The 20,460-nt window shown below is 38.8% G+C and overlaps 1 protein-coding gene across 1 annotated transcript; it reads left to right on the forward strand.

The window, feature by feature from the left end:
• Window positions 1-690: 690 nt before the first annotated feature.
• Window positions 691-19,284, forward strand: PYROXD1 (pyridine nucleotide-disulphide oxidoreductase domain 1). The gene is made up of 12 exons (XM_059816623.1): window positions 691-771; window positions 5,054-5,134; window positions 7,349-7,468; window positions 8,925-9,053; window positions 9,942-10,015; window positions 10,986-11,146; window positions 12,170-12,270; window positions 13,396-13,525; window positions 14,432-14,544; window positions 16,149-16,271; window positions 16,551-16,688; window positions 17,207-19,284. The coding sequence occupies exons 1-12, from the start codon at window positions 691-693 to the stop codon at window positions 17,453-17,455; spliced, it is 1,500 nt and encodes a 499-aa protein (XP_059672606.1). The 3' UTR covers window positions 17,456-19,284.
• Window positions 19,285-20,460: the final 1,176 nt, after the last annotated feature.

A 20,460-nucleotide genomic window follows, 5' to 3' on the forward strand; every position in this document is an offset into this window, starting at 1 on the left:
ATGGCCTTGTGGAACAGCAACCGACACCCCGCGGGGAAGGGCCGGTGCTGTCACAGCCTGCGAAGGGAGGGTTACGGGCAGGGAGAGGAGCACCTCAGAAACATCAGCTCGGTGTTCATCTTCACACCAGGGTCTCAGTGGTACCTTTAGTATTGTGTCCAAAACTGGGGGGGGGGGGAGGCCTGGGGGAAATGCAGTCTCTCACATTTCCGTGTTTCTTTTTCCTGATTTCCTGTTAAGGAATGAAGAAAGGCCTGAACGTATTTTTGTTCTTTAATTTTTATCTTAACTGTTTGCTATCTGTTCTTTTTGGTCCCTTGACAAAGTCCATCAAAATCCTCCAGCGTTCAGGTCCGCGAAGTCCTCGCCCCGGCAGGAAGAGGAAGTAAACGCCAAATAAAAAATTAAAAAGAAAATCAGGGAAAAGCCTGTTTTGGGGCGGGGTCTCGGGGCGGATGAGAGAGGTGACTGGCCCCGCCCTGGCCCCGCCCTGGCCCCGCCCTGGCCCCGCCCTGGCCCCGCCCTGGCCCCGCGGGAGGGCGCGCCGCCAGCGGAGGAAGTTTGGGCGCTACCGCGCGCCGTAGGCGGGGCGGCGCCGCCGCCTTTTGCACCCTGGCGAGGGCGCGGCGGTGAGAAATCGCCCCGTTGGGTGAACGGCGATTTTTTTCCTGGTCGGGAGCAGGCGGGGAAATGGCGGCTGCCCCCGGCGTTGCGCGGAGTCGGTTCGTGGTGGTGGGCGGAGGAATCGCAGGGGTTACCTGCGCGGAGAAGGTAAGGGCCGGGGCCCCTCTGCCCGCCTCGCGCATGCGCGGGCCCCCAGCCGCCGGAGACCCCCCGCGTGGGGGCGCGAGGCGCTGCCGGGCCCCGGGCCGGGGGAGCGGCCGCCTCCGCCGGGGGCGCCATGTTGGCTCCGAGCGCCGGCCTGGGCCCCGTCCTCTCTCGGCTGCGGCAGGGGCGGCGGGCTCGTTTCAGCCGGTGAGGCCGGGGCTTGGCCCGTGGGCTCCCGGAGGAGGCGCTCCGGCCCCATGGCGTTATCGTAACTTCGGCGTGTCGGGGCCCATACGCGGGTGATGAGGCGTACGGGCCCTGTGTAACTGCGTGTGCGCCTTGAACTCGGCTGGCCCTACGCTGGGTGAAACCGGCCGCAACGACTGTAGGGCCTCATTAGATTTGTACAGTTATTACATAAATATTCTCATTTATACAGTAATATAAATAACCTGATAAAGGCATATGACCGCTTCATAAAAAGAGGGTTAAAACTTTGGAACTTGAGAAAGCTGGCGTTCTGTGTGCTGGTCAAGAGGTCAGAAACTTGAAGGAGAACTGCGTGCATTATTCCTCATAGCCGTAAGGGATCGTACTGCAGCTAAGGTGAAGCCTGCTAGGATGTGCTCCTTTTATAAAAATATTGCCCTGTTTTTATTGGTTCCATGTTTAGAGCTGTACACCTGTGGAAATTGTCCAATCTCTTCAGCTTTCCGTGGGCTCAAGCTCTAAAAATAAGTTTGTTCGTTTCTTGGTTTCAAGGCTTTTGATGTTTTTAAAGTAACAATAACTGGAGATAATTTTGAACCTATAATGTGGAATGAAATTATGTGGATATTAGTTCAGTGAAGAGTATTTTATCTGTTAAACCTACAAAGCAGTATAAAGACTGTGTTTCAGATGCATCTGTTCTCTGGTGATGAGGTGATATTTTATTTCTCGCATATTGTATAAACCGCATGCAGATTAAATTACAAAAGAATATTGATACTGTTCTCCATCTTTATAGAATTGATTTGTTTCTACCATTTATTAGTTTGAGGTTTTTTCCTCTTATTCATGGTTAATGTAATATGTGGGCTCTGGTACTACACACATTTAAATGCTATGTTAGTATGAGTAATCCCTTAAAAGTTGATTAAACTACTCACATAATTAAGGCTCTTGTGTATCCTTATGTGCTTGCAAGAATAAGATTTGAGTCAATATTTAATATTCCCAGAGACTTTATGTTTTCCTGGAAGTAATTTAGAATTGTATCTAATTGCTATGCTCATATTTCACAATACAGTTATTTCCAATATCTATTGGATGTCTGTAATCTTTAAGATTGCTATAAAAGGGACTAAAATTTATTGTTTTCTTGTAAATGCTTTCTAGCTTGTTAGTGCCACAGAGTTCAGGCTTTGCTTTCTTCCAAAGCTCACAGAGAGTGCCACTTACTGCTGTAATTCACACCTCTTTTCTTATGCTCTTTCCTTTCCCTCACCATTATTTTTTTTCCTGGAAGACCCAAATCAGATTGTTATATGATGACAGACTTGCCTCTTTTTCTTATCTCTTAGTACTGCAGGAAGCACGGTTAGCAGTATTAGTGGTCTTCTAGCATACGTTTTAATTCACTGAGTCCATTAAAAGTGGCACTGTGTGTTCTGGAAGGATTTCTGTGTCATACATCCATAGCTGGGGGCATGTTTTAAATAAAAGAGGAAGACTGAACACAATTTTTCTCAGTCCTGGTTTTGAGCAAGTACAAATCTGTGAAACATAGTTGCAATAAACAACTTGTCCATCATATTGCATTTTGGGTATGCATTATGTGGTGTCTTATAGTTCAGACTTCTCAGGCAGTTATCTGAGAACAACCATTGCATCAGGTCTGTCTCAAAAAAATTCAGAGTTACGTTTTGAGTACATTTTGAAATATTCTGACAAAATGCCTTAAAAGCTGAGTTTTCCTTAAAAGCTTGATTTAGATTTATTTTCTCTGCAACAAAATGTTTCATGTCTTACATAATTTCTGCCTTTCATGCTTATATGTCCACATTTCTTTCTGGATTGTGATGACTTACACATTTCCATATGCATGGATAAACCTAATATTCTGTCTGGCAGATTTCTAATTTTAGTATTTTAAAAGGTAAAGAAATGCAATAACCTTAATAATACTGAATGAAAGTTTCAAACAACCGTTAAATCTTAATAAGAGGGTAGGGGTAAGCATTTGAGCACATGTGAGTGATGCAAAGTACATTATGTCAATCTTAAAATTTTGGGTTACAGTGTACATCTAATGATTATTACATAGAATCACAGAATGGTTTGGGTTGGAAGGGACCTTTAAAGATCATATAGTTCTAACCCCCTTGCTGTGGGAAGGGACACCTTCCAATAGATCAGGTTGCTCAAAGCCCCATCCGCCCTGACCTTGAACAATTCCAGTGACGGGGCATTTACAACTTCTGGGGACAATATTTAATATTCCTTGTTCCAGGGTCTCACCACCATCATAGTAAAGAATTTATTACTTATACCTAGTCTAAATCTACCCTCTTTCAGTTTAAAACTGTTATCCCTTGTGCTGTCACTACAGGCCCTGGTAAAAAGTCTCTCTCCCCATCTGTCTTGTAAGCCCTCTTTTCATATTGAAAGGCCACAATAGGGTCTCCCTGGAGCCTTTTCTTTTCCAGCCTGAACAACCCCAACTCTCAGCCTGTCCTCATAGGAGAGGTGTTCCAGCCCTCTGACCATTGACCGTGGCCCTGCTCTGGACCTGCTCTAACAGCTCCATGTCTGTCTTGTGCTGGAGGCCCCAGAGCCGGATGCAGTACTCGGGGTGGGGTCCCTCGACCTGCTGGCCACACTTCTTTCGATGCAGCCTAGGATAGGATTGGCTTTCTGGGCTGCAAGTGCATGTTGACAGCCCATACCTAATTTTTCATCAACCAGTATCCCCAAGTCCTTCTCTGCAGGGCTGCTTTCAATCCATTCATCCCCCAGTCTGTACTGATACTGCTGGTTGTCCCAAGCCAGGTGCAGGGCTTTGCACTTGGCCTTGTTGAACTTCATGAGGTTCACGTGGGCCTACTCCTCAAGCCTGTCAGGGTCCCTCTGGATGGCATCCCTTCCCTCTAACTAATCGACTGTACCACTCAGCTTGGTATTATCTGTAAACTTGCTGAGGGTGCACTCAATCCCACTAGCTGTCATTAGTAAAGATACTGAACATGATCACGTGCTTTCCATAGCATTCTGTAGTTTTTCTGAGGCTTATTAGATACAGTTGGGAGCAACTGCAGCAGCAAGGTATGTTGCATGTCAACCTTTCTTCCTATTGTCTGTCAATACAAAGCATACAGCTACAATATGTGTGAAACACATGTTACAGATTTATGCTATAAAGTGTGGATTACATGAAGTTTTACATAGCCTCCTTAAATTAATTTGTATTTGCCAAGGGTATGACTGTGTGAATCTCCCTTAAACTGGCAACAAGGTTTCACCACTTTCGCCTTCAGATTACTATGTTGATTGCTCCTATCTGAGGTACAGGAATACATGCTAGTCCCTTTATAACTCAGTTGCTCATGTACAACATGAAGTATGCTTCCTGGTGGCTTGTACAACTGTTCTGTTCATCTGTAGAATCCAGGTGACAAGGAACCCTGGATTTTGTCTGTAACTCGGAGATGAGTGGTTTGTACTTGACAGAGCTGATCAATTTTCTGTGGCAGAGCAATGCACGTTTAAAATGGGAACTCTTCAGTTTGGCTTGAGGCCTGTAAAAGTCTTGTATTGCTTAGTAGCACTCTGAAAATGGTAATCTATTTAACAGTTTAATAATAACATTTAAAATAGCCAATAGGAACCAGCATTTCCTCTGTCAAAACAAAATCTGTGAACAATTAGTCACCGCAATGCAATAAAAGAAGTATTTCCAGCAACTGGGTGTCTCCAGAAATCACATGGTCATAGTGCATAGTGTGTTCCTACAGTTGGCCTTTAGAATACTGTACGAATAGCCTTTTGAGTAGTCATTTATACCATGGTTGCAGTTCTTGAAGATGTATTTGTGTGTGAATGAACTAAAATCTTGGGTCTCCAAATTCTGTTCATTTCAGTCATTATCTTTCCATAATCTTGAAGTAGTGTTTATCCAATGGGATTCCACAAGACTAAAGTAATGTAGTAACACATAATACTTTTCACCACTAATTTTACTGTCTTTAAGTCAAAATCTGCTGATGACTGTATTCACTCATCATGATTTCTGTTTCCTTACAAGCTGGCCATGGAATTCCCATCAGAAGACATTTTTTTGATGACAGCTTCTCCAGTTATAAAAGCTATAACGAATTTCAAACAGGTAAGAGAGACTTGATTTTTCTTACGGTAAGACCTTTGCAGAAGTTTGTATATGTACAGGTAATTTAGAACCTAATCCTGAAAATGCTTATGATTTTGAACTTGTTTTCACATTAGTGTGACTGCAGTGGTATTAGTAGGACCGATGAGATATTTTATAGTGATTCATAATCATTAGTAATTGGTGAATATATTCACAACATTCGAGCAAATGTTAAACTGGGTACTTCATGGTTGAAGTATTTTCTAAATTACTGAAGCTTCATTTCACTGCTTTGTTAATGGGTATGCTCCATTTTAAGCACTGAAATGGTGCCTTTGGAATAAATTACTTAAGAAACTTAGTCTTGCTAGTGGTTCTCATATACAGCAGTGTGTTTGAATTTTGGGCAGAAACAGACTGCTGACAAGTAACGAAAAAAGCGATAGCCTTCTGTGAAATTGCCATCAGCTTTATCTACATCTCCAGCAGCTGGTGATTCAATGACCTTTTTCCCTCTTTGAAAAAGAGAATAAAATCCATGCATGAGATCAGATTTCTGGCTTGTAGGTTCATTAAGCTAGTTTCACAGAGGAACTCAGATCTTGGAAAGCGCTGCTGTTTTTCCCACCCTGAGGGAACTTTTAAACTTTACCATAGGGCATGGAAAGAGTTGGAGACTGGATTGCATGGAACTGAGGATGCAAAGCTGCCAGCCAGGAAGAAGTTAGGTATTACCTCTCAGGGGAAGTTAAGACACATAGAGCTGGGCTTCCACCTGGCATTTGTGTTCATGACTCTTTCTGAAACATGATACCTAACAGATGAGGCATATCTCATGACAAGTCAAGAAAGGCCACTCTGTGGTTTGTCTGACAGCCCAGTTTTAACATAATTCTTCCTGATGTATGAATGCCTAATTCAAATCACTACAGGGAGAAAATAAACATAGAGAGATTTGAACGGCAGTTCTTTGCATTTAGTGGCTGTAATAGGCTATCAGCGTCTCTTCCTTTTCGCACTGTGGTTTTTGTCCAGGGCTAATGGGATGCTCAGGACATAGCTGAGAGACTGAGAGCTCTATGCGAGACTGGTAGAGTAACACCCAACTAAAGAGTATCTTCTGAGTTTGAGAGTGCTGGCGGTAGGGTCATGAGTATCCAGGAAAGACACACATTGCAGAGATGTGAAGTCTGTAACTCACATTGGCAGAAGTTTCAGTATCTGAAGAATAAGGGAATAGCTGAACAGTGTTTGAAGGCAGCATCTCTAAGTTTTGGACATGAGCATCTTAATTTCTCTCTGAATTGCAAGTGTAGTGTGGCTTCTGGTTCCTAGCTATGTTCCAGACTCTTTGAATATTCTATAAAGTAGAAGGCCTGGAGGTTCCCATGCAGCCGCTCTTTTCTGGGAGAAACCACAAATCAACATGACTTACTTGAATGTTTTCCAAGTTCTGGTTTGCCTCTCCTCCTCCCAACCCCCTCCCACCAATCTCAAAATACCATATAGTGACTACAGATGAGATGCTGAGTAAATGCACTGAGGTGGTCTTGAATCTGTTTTGCCTAAACACTTGTCTTATACATCCCGCTTATAAGCTGAACAACAGTAAGCACTTTTCCTGACATAAGGGCCAAATACCTGCAATGAGGTTTTTGAATCATCAGGTTTTTGAAGAAAATGTCACCAGATTTTTTTCTTTAAATAGAATAAAAATATATATTCCAGACAAAGGTGTGTTTCCATAATTCTCTAAGATATTTTGTCCAAATTTTTTTTTTTCCTGAAAAACCAAGGAGAGGAAGTTGCTTGCATGAGGGAACATCATTGAGTTATTTTATCAAAGTTATAACAAATGGAAAAACAGGGTCTTAACACTGCATCAGGTAATTTAAAAAGCAGTGTTGCCAACTCTAATAATGCAGTCTATATATGGAATAAAACATTACAGCAGTTAGAGCAGCCATCAGGGTTCTACTTTTTTGCTTAATCTGTAGCTTTAGAATTAAAATTCTCTGTGCTACTGTGACTCCTTACCAGGAATGGGCATGAAAAGATTCTGTATGTAAAAAGGAACTTTTAGCAGTAACGTTGTTAACATGTTTTGAGACAGTATGGGCTTTATGTTGTGACTTCTTTACTGGAAATGAACATAACACATTTTGTTACAAGCTTCAGAAAAAGAGATGAATAAAAGATTCATATTTTTAAATACCTCTCTTCTTCCTACAGGTCTCCAAAACACTTGAGGAATTTGATGTAGAAGAGCAACCAAGTTCTCTATTAGAAAAACGATATCCCAATATTAAAGTTATACAGTCTGGAGTAAAACAATTGAAAAGTGATGAACATGTATGCTAATGTTTTCCCTTTTATTTTTATGTAGTTTTTCAAATTACTTACAAAAGATAAAGCTAAGAAACAGGTGAATATTTTGGGCATGAAATCCTGTTGAAGAGCATTCTGGTTATTAAAGTGTTAAGTTACCAAAATTACAAGAAAATACCACCTAACTTTATTTTTACATATCACTTACACTGTTGTTCAAGTGGAAATATATGCAGGGGACATAATTGTTGATGAAAAATTACTTGTTAATTAAGAAACCGTATCTTTTAGATTTAAATCTTTGACACCTTAGAGATACTGCATTGAATACCTGATTGGAATAGCAGGAAAACCAGTCAATGAAACCAATACTGTATATCAATATAGGTGTCAAAATTTATGTAACCCTTGATTGGAAGTCTCTCTGATTCCCAAATTACTGCTTGTCGCTACAGAGACCAAAATATTAACAGCTTTATGATAAAAACAATAATAATTCTTGAAAGAACCAACATTTTCACCTTTTCTTCTTTCTTTTTAGCAGGAACTATGTTGCAAGCATGAGCAGTGTACAGCACATACAGATCCTTGTTAGTGGCTGTGTCAGCTCGACATGTTATTTTTCACTTCAGCATTTATCAGAAACTCGCATTCAGCTCCAAAACTGGTTTTGCTAATTTTAAGTCACAGAGATACGATTCCAGTTAGATTATAATTCTGCTAATATTCTGAATAGAATTATATTCTTGTATCATTATTATAATGTTGTTTTAATTTAAGTTCTGTCTCTGTGAACATGAATATTTAATGTATATGGATTTGGAGGATCTTTTGCCACTGTTTTCTGAAAACCTTTAAAAACTCCTTTTGTGCAAAACCACTGTAAACTATTTAGCTCATAGTCTGGAAAACAACAAATAAGGTCATAAAATGTTAAAATTTAAGTATTGCTTTTTGCAGAATGATGTAGCTTGTTTAGTGCCTACCCTTTCTCTTTAGCAAAGAACAGAATTTGCGGTCTTTCTAAACTGTATTCTAGTCTGTGCCTAGTTAACACAGGTCTACCTTTGCTGAAATGTTTTGAATGAGATTCTTAATTTCTGATATACAGTAGTGCATAAGTCTACATCTGTTACTGGGGTGGGGGGACGTTGTCACATAGAAAACTGATTATTTTAGCACAGGTAGTGAGTACAGAGCGCCACCAGGTGGTAATCTTTATGTTTCATTTTTCTTTAGGGCACTGTGGACGCTTTCCATTTTATCCATCATATAATGTCATATATTTAGGCTTGTAAGTCTGTGGTGAGTGTAATGCAAATAAATGACACACAAACAGTAAGAGTATGAAGGCTTGCACTTTAAGAATCCAGTTACAGCTTTTAATATCCACAAAATACTATGACATTAAGGGAAAAAAAAGCTGATGTTCTCTTAGATGTCTCCAATTGTTTTCTTCTTTTCTCTTAATTTTTAACAGAAAATTTTCACTGAAGATGGGAAAGAATATATGTATGAAAAACTTTGCCTGTGTGCTGGAGCAAAACCAAAATTAATTTCTGAAGAAAACCCATATGTGTTAGGAATCCGGGATACTGACAGTGCACAGGTAAATGTGTTTTGAACTTACAAGTGTATAGTATATTCCTGCTTCTGATGCAAAATACTAAAAATTATTGCAGAGTGAAATGGAGAAACATAAGATGATGGTTGTTATTATATGTCCTTAAACAGGAATACTTTCAGTAGCAGAGAAATAGCCTTAAAATACCATTAAATAAATTAATTAGTCACTAAATTTATTAAGCTTATAGATAGCTCATAGACAATATTTCTAACACGATAGTCTAGAATAAATGGTATTCTTTTACCTTTCAGGCAGAAGCCAATCTGAAAATATAAACAGGAAGTAGGCACCAGTAGAAACTTCCCTGAGAAGGTGTATCTGGTACACAGTACAAAGGGCTACTTCTTACAGTGAAAAGCTACTGAAGGACACTTTTTTCTAGTTCTACTGTAGCCTCTCCTCATTGTAGAAAAAAGATTCCTGATTTTTGATCAGGAATTTTAAAATTCCTGAATTTCTGTATCTTTGCCTTTTTAATGTTATGCAAATTACTGTGAAAGTTATGCAAGTTGTGATAAAACTGGATTAATAGATACTACAAATGCTAATGGTATCTAGGACAGAGAAAAGTCTCCTGGATTCTATTAAGGGCTCTGTCAAATTGGCTTAAATGTAATTATTTAACTTCTCCTGTCTCAATTTGAGACTTGTAAGGCAGTATCAATAACTTCATCCCTTAATGTTACAGAACTTACAGGTTTCATTAGCTTCTGTAACAGATCTTAGCATAAGAAAATGTGTATCAGTAGTCTGAGAAAATCAAAACAAGAAGACTAAGAGAGCCAGAAAATATTGAAAAGGGTGTAATTGGTCAGTATGAGGGAACACATGATCTAAGTTGTAATTGACTTTTTTTCTTCCTTAATGCAGGCTTTTCAGAAGAATTTGGCTCAATCTGAGAGAATAGTAGTGGTAGGAAACGGTGGGATTGCACTTGAATTAGTGTAAGTAAATGACTAAGTTTTAAAAATACATATGCAAACAAAATCTTTAACAATGCTATGTTAAATCTAGTGTGCATGAGTTTGGGAGAAGGTTGACTTGTAAAATTGTATCTCTTAAAGCATTTAGTAGCAAAATTTATTAAAATAACTTTTGCACAGTACAGTGGCGCTTACTGTCACATAAAATTCACCAAGCCTCAGAAGAAGTTTTGACACATAGATATCAAGAATGTACAGCATTTTTATGATTTGGCACGAACAGGTTTCTGTTAAGACTATTAAGGGCAATATTTAAGTTCCAAAACTTGTCTGACTTCTGGAGACAGAAGATGTGACAGGAATAGAGAGGCAGCTTATCTTGCACCCAGCCTAACTTAAGTTGATAGAGCTTCTGAAGTGTCTGACATGGCCTTTGTCACAGGTAGAATACTGAACCTTGTGGTCCTGAAGTCTTATAGGTTACAGAAACATCTGTCTGTATTACACAATTATATGGTCTTTTGTGTTGCAGGGGATCACTTTTTCACTTTCACTAGACTGTCCTCTGTATAGGTCTACCAGTTCATGTTCCAGGTAGTACAAACAAGATCTAAATGCCTGTTCTTAGCAGTGGGCAGTCTGGCAAAATTGCACAGTTTTTTCATTGTGGGGAATTGGAAATACTAAGTATTAGTATTATTATAAATTTCATGTGCCTCCCCTCACCCCCTGCCCCAGTTCAGCTGAGGTTGTGCTGGTAAGAAAGTGACCTGTCAACCTGAAGAGTTGTTTTTTTGTGTTTTTTGGGGGTTTTTTTATGTGCTCCTTATGTAAATATTTAGAAGCAGTAGTGGATTTGATAGGCTTAAAAGTCTTGGATCCCTTTTTTGTAGCTTCTGGAATGAAACCTGGCACACTTCTAGCTGTGTTGCTAAGAGTCAGATCCCTTTCGGACAGTCTGTCATTTTATCCACTGTTTAAATGTCCATAGGTATGAAATCCAAGGCTGCGAAGTAATCTGGGCTATCAAAGACAAAGCCATTGGGAACACTTTTTTTGATGCAGGAGCAGCTGAATTTCTCATTCCAAAGCTAACTGCTGAAAAACGAGAGACTCCAATTGAATGTAAAAGAACCAAGTATACAGTGGAAGGTATGGTGTTTTAGTCTTCTAACACTGCAGCAGCAGAATTTAATATTAAAGATAGTCCTAAGATCAGTTAATTTAGCAGGCCATAAATAAGGTTCACTGTTATCATCAATGGCATTTCACTGTTATCATCAATGGCATTTCCTTCTTTTAAAAAAACTAAAAAGCGATATAAAACCCCATCCAGAACTGATGTAGACACAGGACAACATGTAATACAGCAACCTAAAAACTGTAAAAAATGTGCTTATCTTTATAGCTGTGCCAAGTTTACATTTCATTTGCTGTATTCCATCTGCTGAAGAACCTATTCTATTTTCTGTAATATTTTAATGTTTCTCTGAATTATGTCAGCATTATGTAGGAAGGAGCTCTCCCATAATAACCTATTGGAGGACCATATGAAACCTCACAGAATGTTATTGCAGATGCAGCGAAACTGCAGTCTTAGTCACGACAGTTAACTAGAACTACATGAACAAACATTACACAAACATATCTCTGACCAAAATAATAAAAAAAAGAAGAGCATGGTTCTAGACTTCAGGTTGGAAGAATAAATTGTAAGAGAGTCAGCCTAAACATCACAAAATGGCACCCAAGGTTCTTCAAATTTATCATGGTATGTTAGAATTTGCACTTTCGTGCAATGGAGGGGACGGTGCACACTTGCTAGCAGATGGACATCGGTTTAAATATTAGCACTGATATTAAGCAACTAAGTCTACCATGGGTCTCCAGAACTCTGGTACTGTTGGGGGTCGTTCTCCATGCAGGCAGGTAAGAGTGGCATGGTTGTTTTGGAGATGAGTGAAGTAATGAAAGGCGTAAAGTTGAAAGGGGTTAAAAATACTGGCTTGGAGTTTGATTTTTTTTGCAGATGAATGGGTTTTGGGACATTACACATTTTTGTCTTCCCTTCTGGCAGCCAGATCATATTTCTCTTAATTGAGAATCCTCATTCTGAATTCTGCAGGCAATGAAGTATGCATGCTAAATCTGATATTCTCCATCTCTTTCCTTCAGGAAGTGAGGAAAAAGAAAGACCTACAGCAGCATCTGACAAACTTGGCAGTGCCTTAGGCCCTGATTGGCATGAGGGCTTACATCTTAAAGGGACTAAAGAGGTATGGTCATAATCTTGCATACACATTTGTTTAGATGTTGCTTTAAATGGGTAGGGATGACAGAACATGGAATGTCACATTCAGGATTATTAGGAAAAATAAAAACAAAATGTGCTTGAACTGATTCTCCTGTTCTGTCAGAATTAAACAGGAAAATATGTTAACACAAATAAAGTCATGTTCTGCTTGAAGAAGGTGGTGGCTGATTGGATCCACTGGCATAGTTTAGCAATTTGCTCTTCAGATTGAAACATAAATGTTGGTTTGCGTATTTCTGTAGGACTGGTGTTGATCCTAGCTTTAACCAGAAGCAGTGGTTCCTGTATTGTCCTGATTTTAGCTGCCATACGTACATTTTATTATGGGAGAAATAGGACAGTAGGATTTGTACAAAAGTACAGGGAACATCAGTCTTGTCACAGCAGATAATGAAATGTGAAATCAGTAGTGGACATGAGCATTGTGAAGAGTTTCATGTTTGAAATAAAGTAAAAATCCTCACATTTCAAAGTTTTTTATCAAGTTTTTATTTATTAATTTCTTAGCTGTTAGGTGTTTGCAAGGCCTGAATCCACAAAATAGCTAAGAGAAACAGGTAACTTCCTAGCATCTGTCTCAAGCTCATAATAGGAGTAAGTGGTTGAAACATGGGTTGATGGAACAGGATATATTTTCTTTTTCTTTCTACAGCATTTAGAACATAAACTTATTATTGTTATCAGAATTTAATTCGTGATAGAAAAATGAAGGATTAGAAATACTGGAAGATAGAAAGGATGAATTTGCTTTTTTTCTGTTCTGATAAGTTCTGACAGGTGAACTTTAATATGTTTTCTGGCATGCCAGAAAAATCTAAATTGTCATGAAACTTCAAGGAACATCAGATATCTGCTGAAAAAGCAGGTAAATTGCCCATTTGTTATACTTAGATCTGTGCCAAAAAAGGAGAAAGTATGGGAACTCAGCTAATGTGTCATGCTTTAGGATGGGTTGTATGGGTTTGGGGGTTTGTTTGTATTTTTTTTCCCCAGTTTAGTAACGTCAATTTAGGAGAAGGTATACTTGCTATTAAAAATACTGTTATTGCTAATCATTATGTTTATGATTTTTTCAATCTTTCTTTAGTTTTCTCATAAAGTACATATTGAAATACTATGTGAAGTAAAGAAAATACACTTACAGCAAGAATTTCTACAGCTGCAACGGACTTCTTTGACTTTTCCTAAGGAAGAGAAAAACGTAGAACCAGATGAGGGTAGGTGCCAGTGCTGATGAGAAATAACATGTTGAAGATAAAGCAGTGCTGGAGCGTGTTTGATCTTGTTTGCTGTTTTAGACCAAATACAGATTTGGAAAAAAAATTCCTTTATTTCTATACATTAAATGAAGCTCTAGCAGTTTATAGTAGTTGAGAATTTGATTTATGGGCTACAATTGAATTACAAAATGTTATGGGTCAGACCCTTTTTCCACAAATCACCTAAAGCTTGTATGCAGAATATTCCCTCCTTGTGACAGTCCATTAAAATCATGTATTAATAGTTGCGTTAAAACAAAAGCAAAAAACCCCAAAAAACATGTAGTGTCAAAACTGATGTAATCCTTCAAAGAAGGTAGAAGAAAATATCACTTGTTTCATGAATAATTCTATCTATAAATTCCACTGAATGAAAATTAATATTAAAAATACTATTTTAATAGCCAGTTACTTTCAGCATAAGATTCTAGGAAGTCAAATCTCTGATGTTCTTTTTGCTTTTGAGGCATTTCCTGTGCATCTGTAAATTTATATCCAAAAGAATATTTGGCAATTGCGTACTTCAGAGAATATCCCATGGGTCTGAAGCAGTGGCAGGGCACAGTATTTTCCCCCTACAAATGAGGGGGTTTTGATTTAGGAAAATCGCAGAGAAAGTTTATAGTAGGACTTGGAGCTAAGCTCCAAAATCTCCTCTTTCTAGTCCTGAGTGAAAGTAAGAAACGTTCTAGGTAATCTCTGGTTTTTGGGTTTTTTTAATTTTATTTTTATTTTTTTCCTACCTAATCAATTAGATCTCTCAAAAGATTACTTTCTTATTATTTCAAGTCTCATTATAAGACATTGTTAATAAAATAACTTCTGTTGGTTACATTCTCAGGGCAAAATTTTCCCCTTTTTTAGTGCTATGGCCTGTATATGTGGAATTAACTAATGGAAAAATTTATGGATGCGATTTCATTGTCAGTGCGACTGGAGTTGTGCCAAACATTCAACCATTTCTTGATGGCAATAATGTAAGTATACAGAGTTCCTTTGAAGTTTAAGCTGTTGTTTTTTTGGGTTTTTTTTTAAGTAAGGTGAAATAAGCTCTTTCAGCTGGTTTATGCTTCCGACGCTGATTGATAAAGGTTTTGAATGTTGTACAGCATTTCAAAATAAGGCAGGTATGTTGATATTGGAAATGCCCAACATGATAAAAATGAATTTCATTACTGTTCTTGGCTTATTATAATGCTACTCATGATATGTACTGATACACAATATACACTGTTAAGATTAAGTCTATACAAAGAGAGAAAAACATTTGTATTATTGGTTAATGTGGCAAAAATTTAGAATAATTTTGTGTTAGTTCTGCACCATATTCTTACCTTACAAATCTTAAAATTTTCTCCTGGGAAGGAAGCAGTTATTTCCAATAATTTTAATCTAGGAAACTGAGCTATAAAGGTGCTCGTGTTCATCAAGGGAAGTTACACTTTGAATGAGCATCTGAATGTGGATGATGGTGGTCAAGTTCATAGCTGCCATGTGAATTTTCAGGCCTTCAGATCGTTCTGTCTCCTTGTGAAGTGTCTGGTTTAACCCCAGCCAGCAGCTCAGCACCACCCAGCAACTCACTCGCTCACTCCCCCGGTGGGATGAGGGAGAAAGTCAGAAGGGTAAAAGTGAGAAAACTCACAGGTTGAGATAAAGACAACTTAAGCAAAGCAAAATCTGCACGTGCCAGCAAAGCAAATTAAGGACTTCATTCACTGCTTCCTGTTGGCAGGGAGATGTTTAACCATTTGTAGGAAAGCAGGGCTCCATCACGCATAACGGTTACTTGGGAAGACAAATGCCATAATTATGAACGTAGAAATAATGCTTAATGCTTTGTATCTTACCACAGAGGTCTTGCCGCTCCTGATATTCTCATGTTAAATAATTTTATTCAGTATGTAATGCTATTCTAAGCTTTTTTTAGTACATCGTTTGATATATTTTAAAGGATACGTGAAGGTCACATGCAACACTGATCTGTTCTTAAACCTGGTGAGAAAAGAATGCAGAGATTGCTAGGAAATTGTACTTTTGTAGGCTAATTTTGTCTTTGCTTATTTGAAAGGTTCTAGGTTTGATAAGATTGAGGATAAATTCGGGGGGGGGGGCAGGGTTGCATTATAATATGAGGAAGTAATTCTTTTATATGTGGACAGTTGTGGAAAAATACTTCATTACAGCACTGTTTGGGGGATCTGTTTTCTCCCCTTGAAAATGAAGGAGTCTTGAGGTTGTGAGGTTTGAACATCATGTTTCTCTTGTGGTTATCAGTCTTTTCTAATTGAGTCAGATTAGATGGGAGAATGAATAGCCATAAATTGTTTATACTGAGTGACCCTTTTCTCTCTTCTGCATGGCATCCAGAAGAGCATCTTGCTGGGTTCCCGTAGTATTCATTCATATACTCTTACACCTTCAAATGTTTTGATTAAGTAGAATAGTGAATTTACTGAAATTTTTTTAGGAGTCTGCCATTAAAAAGTAACAAATGAGATGACTGCTTAACATGGATGAAGTTGAATTACTTAGTTTAAATGATTATTTTTCTTATTGCTGATCTGTGCAAATACTTCAGTTTGCTGTAGGTGAAGATGGAGGTCTTAAAGTAGATAAACACATGCACACATCCCTACCAGATATATATGCAGCTGGAGATATGTGCACGGCATCGTGGGAACCTAGTCCAGTGTGGCATCAGGTAAATTTAAATCATACGATTCTGTGCTCAGCAGCAGTCTAATCTACAAAGTAAATTATACACTATTACACAGATGGGAGCAAAGAAAGTTGAATTGAAACAGACCAGTGAACAAGTAGATAATCCTGGGTGTGTTGATGACAGATAATTTTATCTCTATGGCTGAAAGGCAAGCTGTTCAGCCTTTCTGAGTATAATGAAAATATGTACAGTGAGTGTTGGTCACTGCACAGTGACACATACCTGTGTTTTTAAATCTTCTTAATTTTTTTTTTTTAGATGAGACTGTGGACTCAAGCTAGGCAGATGGGATGGTATGCAGCAAAATGCATGGCAGCAGATACTTTAGGGGAATCTATTGATATGGATTTCAGCTTTGAACTATTTGCTCATGTTACAAAATTTTTCAATTACAAGGTAAAGTAAATACAGTCTTAAACCACTGAGTAACACACATATTGCTTGCTTATATTCACTTGCCAACACTGAGCAGATGCTTTAATACTGACAAAACAGTTTTTTCTATATAGTAATTAATCTTAGTATGAATGGAGAAAATCTAAACTAACTTTGAATGCTGAAACTGAAGAGGGCAAAGATTTTTACAGATTTATTACAAATTTTAATCGGTGAATGACAACTGATCTACTTTGCATCTTTGTATATATTCCATTTCATTAAGTTTCTGTTCATGGATAAATTCAACGCAGTTCAGCATGGTAACTAGTTCATTATTGGGTTTTGTGTATGGTATTTCAAGGTGAAGATTTTTAATTCTGTTGTGGGTTTGAAAGCCAATGAAGGGGGGAGGTTCCCTAAAGACAAATACTTCCCTGTTTACATCAGTCTTTTGAGGCTGAGAACTGTTACCAGCAGAAACAGTAAAAGCCACTACAATGATCTTATGAGTGTTTTTTTCTTTTTCCTTCTGTTAGGTGGTGGTTTTGGGAAAGTACAATGCTCAAGGCTTGGGTTTAGACCATGAGCTGATGCTGAGATGTACCAAGGGACAAGAGTACGTTAAAGTAGTGATGCAGAATGGCCGAATGATGGGAGCTTTGCTCATTGGTGAAACGGACTTAGAAGAAACCTTTGAAAACTTAATTTTAAATCAGATGGATCTTTCAGCCTATGGTGAAGATCTCCTGAATCCAGATATTGATATAGAAGATTATTTTGATTGAACAAAACCCCATTTCCATTTTGTATAAAGATTCAGCACCGAGTAATGTGTCTTATAAAACTGTTCCCTCAGGATTACCAGAAATGAGGGATAAATGTAACTCCTTATTAAGATTTTGTGTTGATCTTGTCAAAATACTGACCGGCAAATTAAGTTAATCTGCATAGAAGTGCAGCAACAAAAGCAAGTGGATTAGTGTTGGCAAAGAGTTTTCATGTAGATTAGATGAGCATATGAGAACTGGGCTATAACAGTCTTAAAAAGTGGGCTTCGCTGTGCTGTTAAGATAGCACTGCATTCACTTGAATGGAAGGTAGCCTTCACTTTTAAAAAGAAGTAGATAAAACGTGTTAAATCCCATGCCTGCCTCATAGCTCCCTTCTTCCTCAAACCATGCATAATTCACCTGCCATGGTTACCAGAGCCCAGTTTCCCCATGGCTTACTGCCATGCACATTCCTCATCTCAACCAGCAAGCCACCCTTGTGAGCCAGGATGCCTTGATGTGATGGTGCTGCCTTACCTGCCTAAAGCTACCTCCGGACTCGAGCAGTGTGAGTATTGGCTAGCGTGGGAAAGCCCCTACTTCCTAAAACGACTTGCTCAGTTGAACATTGACGAAGTAGTCATGCAGTGTCACAGTCCACCAGTCCCCCTCCACCGCTCAGACCTGCAAATACCTGGCAGAGGTTTCAAGATTCTTATTCCACCTAACGGTATCATCTCTGTCGAGCTGGCTCAGATTAAGAGAGGACATCTGTAGGGCACAGGGCACTACTACCTAGAATGTGGTCTGCAAACATATGGCAAGATGGATGCTTTTTTTTTTTCACCCCCATAAGTTTATTTCTGAAATAAACTTATTTTCTACTCAGCTAAGTACAGAACACAAAAACTTTAAACAATGAAAGCCAGGATGAGATGTCAGTTGAGAGCAGGGTTTTTTACTGCTTGTCACTTCAGCAGTTTAGGTATTGTGGTAGAGCTGCACTGGTGCATCCTGTCTGATCTTCAGCAGGATCAGCATGCAGTGCACTCCAAGGGAAGGCTAAACACAGCAGCATTGGTGGATGTCACCTGCAGCGGTCTTCCCTGTCAGGAGCCTGTGGAGCAGGCTGCTGTATCCAGGCTGTGGTAGATGGTACTGGATGCCCTTTTGAATGTCAGTTTTGTATCCCAATGGGATACTTAATAGACAACCATTACAGTCACTTAATGAAAATGTTCATGGGGACTATGTGTCTTGGTCACTTTCTGCCCTCTCCTCACTTCCACTGTCATGCATATTGGTTCCAGGAAGGAATTTTTGCAGTACTAAACTCCAATTTGACTTGTGGTAACTAGTGACAAAATATCTACTATTAAACTCCCGCTTGCAACTTAAGCTGTTTGTTTTCAATCATAACTAGCTCCCTGGCTGTAGGTTTAGTTACACAAGATGCACTTTAATATTAAACAGTGATGTGTACATACAGGCTTGCTTCAGTCAAGTTCCTTCTTTTTTAGTTGCTAGATGTAATTTAGTGCCTAGGTGATAAAGCCCAACAATTGAAATTATGCCTTAATGTCCTCTCCATATTCCGTAGTGCCATGTGTGGACATAGGTTGTTTCATACTGGCTTTTGTTTACACTTGCTACTTGGGAGTTGCTGTTTATTTATGGTGAAACTGGGAACAATTTGTTGTACTCCACTAAACACAAAGTTGCAGTAATATTGACACTTCTCCCAGGAAATCACTGATTATTTTTTAAGAGAATGACTGTTTAATTAAATGAATTAATTCCATTTTTGGCAAAGGTTTCATTTAAATGATGGGTGAAATACTAAGCTTTAGTCACTGACAATATTCTACCAGAAAAATAAAGATGAAGACCATGTTCTTAATCATGTTTGTTTTATATTTAAGTTGGTATACATGTGGGGGTGGGGGGGGTGGGGGTGGAGATCCAAAATGAAACCTACCAGAACTTACATTTATAATGAGTTTGAAATTGCCTTATTGATCATTGCCTAAGATCTTAAAAAATAAATAAATTTAAAAAAATCTAATCTAACATTCAACCTTGTCTGTGCCTAAGCAATGCTTGAAGTCAGCAGCAGCTGTTAGGTCTTTACATGGGAGAGAAGGTTGAGATCAGTCTCAAAGGAGTTTCAAAGGGTAATTTCCTGGTTACTGAATTTATCCCAACAGCATTTTACAGTCCTGGAATTAGGGGCTCAATATACACCATCTTCTAGTTTAGAAGAAATTAGAGAAATCCAGAACCCTGAGGGGCAAGGGAAGGACCACTCGCTCTTACTTGAAACTTTGGGGTTCAAAGATTCTTTTCAATAAATAGCATAACCATCTGCATTAACATCTGCCATTTTTGCGATTAAGCACTGCTTAAAGGTTAAGTGTAAAAAAACCCCAAAGCCAGCAGTTGTTGCCACTCAGGAACTGAAAGCATGGACAGAGCTGCTCTTCAGGCCTTTTCCTTCAACCCAGCTATTCTTGCTCCCAGCTCTGACAAACACAAGTGGAACTGAAAGCACTAAGTTCTCAGTAACAGCAAAAGGCCTTACTGGTTACCAAGCACTAGGATTGCAGTAGCAGCTCACATTTTTCCAAACTTATCAAGGTAACATCTGAAGCATTCTTTTTATCCTCCTGCCACAGAAGTGGCAATTTTCTATGTGAATAACAAGCTAGAGAAATAACAGTTCTAAGAGCAACAGACATATTTTAAAGGGATAAATACATATAATATTTTACAAAAATCTCTACAGGTCAGAAGCACTGCGATGTTTTAACAATGCCCTGTTGAAATTCTTCTTTAAAGTACACTTATATGCTGTAGTAGGTGTAAGTATTGCAGAAAAGGGCCACATCTTTGCTCAAAACTGCAGTGATGGTGATGTCCACCTGGGCTGGAACAACCGTCCCTGGCACAGCAGAGGCTTTGACCCACACACAGCTCCAGAGGAAGGCTGCTGCCCAGGTCTCCGAAAGTCTGATGTCTCT

Source organism: Gavia stellata, chromosome 4, assembly GCF_030936135.1.
Source record: "Gavia stellata isolate bGavSte3 chromosome 4, bGavSte3.hap2, whole genome shotgun sequence".
Lineage (NCBI taxonomy): Eukaryota > Metazoa > Chordata > Aves > Gaviiformes > Gaviidae > Gavia > Gavia stellata.

Excerpts from the sequence above, each read along its gene's own strand:
- PYROXD1 (XM_059816623.1), top strand. The coding sequence starts at position 691 with ATGGCGGCTGCCCCCGGCGTTGCGCGGAGTCGGTTCGTGGTGGTGGGC. Across the intron at positions 10,016-10,985 it reads GGGATTGCACTTGAATTAGT|GTATGAAATCCAAGGCTGCG; the intron begins GTAAGTAAATGA and ends AAATGTCCATAG. Across the intron at positions 12,271-13,395 it reads ATCTTAAAGGGACTAAAGAG|TTTTCTCATAAAGTACATAT; the intron begins GTATGGTCATAA and ends ATCTTTCTTTAG.